Here is a 5,154-nt window from a genome sequence, read left to right as displayed (position 1 = left end):
AAAAAAAAGGGAAATTGGCCCAATGTGCACTGTGTGCAGTTCGAAAGAAGAACAATGTTACAATCACGACAGTGAATTACTCTACACCCAAAAAAATTTAGCCGCCGTGTGGGCCTAGTACTTAAGCTAAATTGTTTCGCTTATAACTTTTCTTAAATTTGCGATTTACTTGAAATAAAAGTAGAGAGTTATACATTAACTAGCAGGTATTGCCCGTCTTTGCTGGCTCAGTATTTGTGCTTCCAATTATACGTTTATTTACTATATGATATTTCTCTTCCGACACTCTCTAAAGTTTTTAAAGAGTTCATTTCCCAAATAGCAAATTACTTTGGTACGATTCGAGGGCTAGGCCCTAAAGTATAATAAATACTATGTAAATACTATGGTTATACTTGTATGTACATATGACATATAGAGCTGCAAAATGCATCGATGCAGAATCGATTTAATCGATTTTTAGCATTTTTGTTAAGCATCGATTTCATTTGTTGAGAATCGATTAATCGTGTAAATTTAAATGAACGCATTTGCTTGAAGGCAGGGTTCGTAAAATGCGGGCAAACCCGTTCGGGCCCGTGAGAAATTCTGCCGCGGGTATTTTCGGGTCGCTGCTGACAGAGGCCGCGGGTACGATCGGGTCGTACATATGTATGTGTGATGTGTGAAATTTGTATGATGGTATGCTTGTGTGTATATATTTCAAGGTAAAATGTGCGCGATGCATTTCATCCCTTATAGCCTCACTCAGCAGATTTGTCTGCGTTTGCATAGTGGTACCTGATACTAGATTTCCGAATGAATGTCTTTCGATTTTTTTGGCTATAGGAAATAAAAAGATCATTTGCAAATAAATAAACTGGTTACTAAAATATTTTTTACTATTCGTTATGTGAATGAAGTATACGAATTGACTGTAGGTTTTATTGGTATAGGAGTAAATAGGTAAAAAAGTCCCTTTAAATTATGCCAAGTTGCAACGCCACGGATCCTTAAAAATAGTATCAGGTACCACTGTGCAAACGTAGGCAAAACAGCTGCGTCAAGCTTAAACGGAGTAGGCAGCAGGTACAGAGTGAAAGAGATCGCGCACATTTCGCCTTAAAAAAATATATACACACAAGCATACCATCATACAAATTTCACACATACATATGTACATATGCCTGCCTACCACGAACGAGCGCTCTGCTACTGCAGACCGGCTCGTACGACACTGCTGCTGTCGGCAGCGACCCGCGCCGAAGCACGACGTACCCGCACGACCCGTTACCTCTGCCAGACGACCCGATCGTACCCGCCGCCTCTGTGGGCAGCGACCCGAAAAAACCCGCAGCGGAATTTCTCGCGGGCCCAAACGGGTTGCGAGCACATTTTACGAACCCTGCTTGAAGGTGAGGCTGAGTGGCTAAGCGGTAAAAGTAAGTAAAATTAATAATTGCCAAATAAATCAAAACATTATATTTTCTTTTATATTTTTGATTAGATTGGTGTGTTGGTGGCTTGGAGAAGAGGAAACGGATAAATGGATAAATTTTTGAAATCAGGTAAGAATTTATGCCTCATTTAGTTAAGCAGTGGGGGGCACGCCGACATGTGATATATGTATGTATGTACAAGTATGTATGTACACGTATATTTTATGCGCAAAACTGCACACATTTTTATACCCTGTACCCGTAGGGTAAAAAGGGTATATTAGGTTTGTGCAAAGTATGTAACATGCAGAAGGAAGCATCTCCGACCCCATAAAGTATATATATTCTGAATCAACATGACGAGAGAAATCGATCTAGACATGTCCGTCCGTCTGTCCGTCCGTTTGTCCGTCTGGATGAACGCAAGGATCTCAGAAACTATAAAAGTTAGAATAACTAAAGTTGGCATCCAGATTCTCCTAGGTCTGAGAAAGGACGGGTTTATTTTATTTTTTGGAATTTATTTACATTTTTTATTTAATTTTTGTTTTTAGGTAATATCAAGGAAGTTGACGAGTCCGTGGAGCAAAGTGGCAAGCGTAAGGGAAGGCAAAAGTCCGACATTTGGAATTTTTTTACAAGGGTGCCAGGGGGAAACTCCGCAAAATGCAAAACTTGTGGTTTGGATTATAGAACAGGTGGAAACACAACAAACTTGTTTATTCATCTATTGCGGGCTCATACGACTTTGTCCCATGAGTCGAAGCCTGTGGCGACCATAAAAACTTTCTTCAGTTCAAACAATTATTATGAAAACTATTCCGCGCATAAAAAGGAGCTTGACAAAGCATTAACCCGCATGATTGCCATCGATATGCAACCCTTTCGCATTGTTGAAGATCGTGGATTTCGTGATTTCGTTCATTACCTTAATCCAAGGTATATATTTCCCAGTAGGACAACTTTGAGAAACGAGCATCTACAAAATATGTACAACGAAATGAAAGAAAAACTTGTTCTGATTCTCAATAACGTAGAATACTGTGCCGTGACAACGGATGGTTGGACATCGCGGGCGAATGAATTTTATGTCACAGTTACTTGCCATTTCATAGACAAGAACTTTGTATTAAGAGAAGCTGTTTTATCAACGAACAAACTTGATATTGATACCGATCACACAAGTAATAACATAGCTGACTCTTTGCGTGCAGTACTGTTGGATTGGAATATTTTACATATAACTTCTACTATTGTTACGGACAATGCAGCAAATATGATAAAAGCTTGTGAAATTCTGAAGAAAAGGCATTTGCCATGCTTTGTACATAGCCTAAACCTTGTAATTCAGGATGTATTGGCTCGAGATTTTATAACAGGCACATTATCAAGATGCAAGCGGATTGTCACCTTTTTTAAAAGCAGTTCTATTGCATATGCATAATTAAAAGCCGCTCAAAATGATGAAAACCCTCTTAGCCTAATACAGGAAGTACCCACGAGATGGAACAGCTCATTCAAGATGATGGAAAGAATTAAAATTAAACAGTAACATTTCTTCCGTGCTTTTTAGTACTTTAAAAGCACCCCATCCATTGACTGCGGATGACATAAACATAATGAAGGTCTTAGTTTCCTTGTTTATGCCGTTTGACAGTGCAACCACCCGGATCTCTTCGAGCAGCACAGTTACAATTTCCGAAATAATTCCGACTACAGTTGATCTATACCATCGCTCACACAATGCAAAACTGGCACTTAAGACAGCGGAAGGAATAAAAACCTACAACTCTTTGATAGATGGAGTTAATCGTCACCTTGCACCTTTTGAAAATCGAAGCGTAGCTCAACTTGCAACGATTTTAGACCCAAGATTTAAAAAAGAAGGGTTCGGTTGTTCTTCCACCGCCGACGCAGCAGGTTTTTTGTTGCAAAATGAAATTGCAGCTTGTAGTTCATACGGAAATCCGACTCCCGACATCGAAGAGCCACCAACACATCCTGATTATCCAAGCACTAAAACATCGCAAATTTATGCATTTGTGCAGGACAAAATAGCACAAAAACAATCTATAATATTAGTGAGACAATTCTTAGAAAAACCTCACGAGTTGCAGGGCACACCACCATTGAAATACTGAAAGGTAATACTTGTGGCATCTACATAAAAACTTAACTGCTAATTATATTTTTGCAAATTTCAGACACATGTGCATGAGATGCAACACTTTCAAATTTGCATCTTTAAGTATTTGTGCATTCCAGCATGCTCCACTGCGTCTGAACGCATGTTCAGTAAGGCGGGATGCATCCTCTCTGACAGACGCGCCGCTTTAAAACCGTTTATTGTAGACCAGTTGCTGCTTACAAACAAAAACCAATGGCTAAATGAATAAAATTGATCTCATTAAAAATAAAATTTAATTTTTCTTCCTTAACGATTAATCGATTTTATCTTTGAAAAAATCGTGATTAATCGTAAAAGATCGATGCTGCCAACATCGATTATTTTGCAGCTCATATGTCATATGTATATATGCACATACTTGTACATATGTATATTTGTGTATATAGTATGATAGGCAAAAATCAAGGCAAGTAATTTCCAGAATTAAAAGCTCTACAATTTGGCAACGTTATTTGGTCAACTTATGCAACTGCACAACATTTAAATGAGCATACATACATATGTACTTATATACATACATACATATATCATAATTATTTCTTCTACTCTTTAATGAGAGGTTACAAAAATACAACGCAATTTATTCTGTATTCTTTCTCAGAGTAAATACATAAACCAAGTTTAAAGTTAATCTGATTTATATTTCTCTAAAACCTCTTCTTGGTGCTCACCTACATTTTGTCAGCTTTTTGAGCATGTCCCGCGCTGGATATTTAATTTTGATTTAAAAATCGGGACGTCTGGCAACTTTGATATGTACATAAATATATACATTTTATTTTTTGATGCAGGCGCTATCTATTCTCATATACATGTACATACATATACACATATTTAACTGTATGTATTCAATTTTACAAGTCAACAATTATCCATATGTGTTTTTTGAATATAAATGTTGTGAGTGTAAAAGGCGTGTTTCTGCTTTTGCAAATCGCAAGAATACATTCACGGAAAAGCTTAACGCTTAATGTCTCCCAGAATTCTTCAGAATACATTTGTAGCGTTTTTAGCTGACGCAACCTTTTAACGGTAAATCGCTTGTAAATATGCGATCAGCAGAGGTGCTAGAGATGGGCATGTATCGATGGTCATCACGAATCCGTATGCACGGTGGATACACAAAATTTTCTTTGTAAATTGAATAATTAGGAGAATGTCGATATTTAATTTATGCTTGTATACATGTGTATATGGTAGTCCAATTTCCAAGGACCGATATATGTACATGATATTACTTTTTCCTAAAATATTAATATTATGCGCTCCAAATCCCTTGCTTTTTTCAACAATAAAATACATGTATGTACATAACACAATGTTTTAAGATAGACTTTGTGAAAAAAACTGAAATAAATATTAGAGTATTTCCTAACTTTAAATTATATTTTGGTCGTGCTGTTTTTGTTTCCATCGCATTTTCACGTTCGTGCCTTTTCGCGCTTTATTGAGTCAACACGAACGCGCACGAAATTGGAATATGAAACACGGGACTCGTGTCCACGCAGTGCAGCGATGTGCCATGCCACAATAAAAAGCACCGATTGT

The 5,154-nt window shown here is 37.5% G+C and overlaps 1 protein-coding gene across 1 annotated transcript; it reads left to right on the top strand.

The window, feature by feature from the left end:
* The first annotated feature begins 1,359 nt into the window (after nt 1–1,359).
* LOC115631527 (zinc finger BED domain-containing protein 1-like) lies at nt 1,360–3,813 on the top strand. Its single transcript, XM_030528301.1, has 4 exons — nt 1,360–1,421; nt 1,487–1,547; nt 1,973–3,562; nt 3,623–3,813. Exons 2-3 carry the CDS (start codon nt 1,526–1,528, stop codon nt 2,860–2,862), a joined length of 912 nt encoding a protein of 303 aa, XP_030384161.1. The 5' UTR covers nt 1,360–1,421; nt 1,487–1,525; the 3' UTR covers nt 2,863–3,562; nt 3,623–3,813.
* Nucleotides 3,814–5,154: the final 1,341 nt, after the last annotated feature.

This window comes from Scaptodrosophila lebanonensis, unplaced genomic scaffold, assembly GCF_003285725.1.
Source record: "Scaptodrosophila lebanonensis strain 11010-0011.00,11010-0021.00 unplaced genomic scaffold, SlebRS2 tig00000001-arrow-pilon, whole genome shotgun sequence".
Classification (NCBI taxonomy): domain Eukaryota; kingdom Metazoa; phylum Arthropoda; class Insecta; order Diptera; family Drosophilidae; genus Scaptodrosophila; species Scaptodrosophila lebanonensis.
Note: the sequence above shows the minus strand (reverse complement) of the source record. Positions and strands in the feature narration are given on the sequence as shown.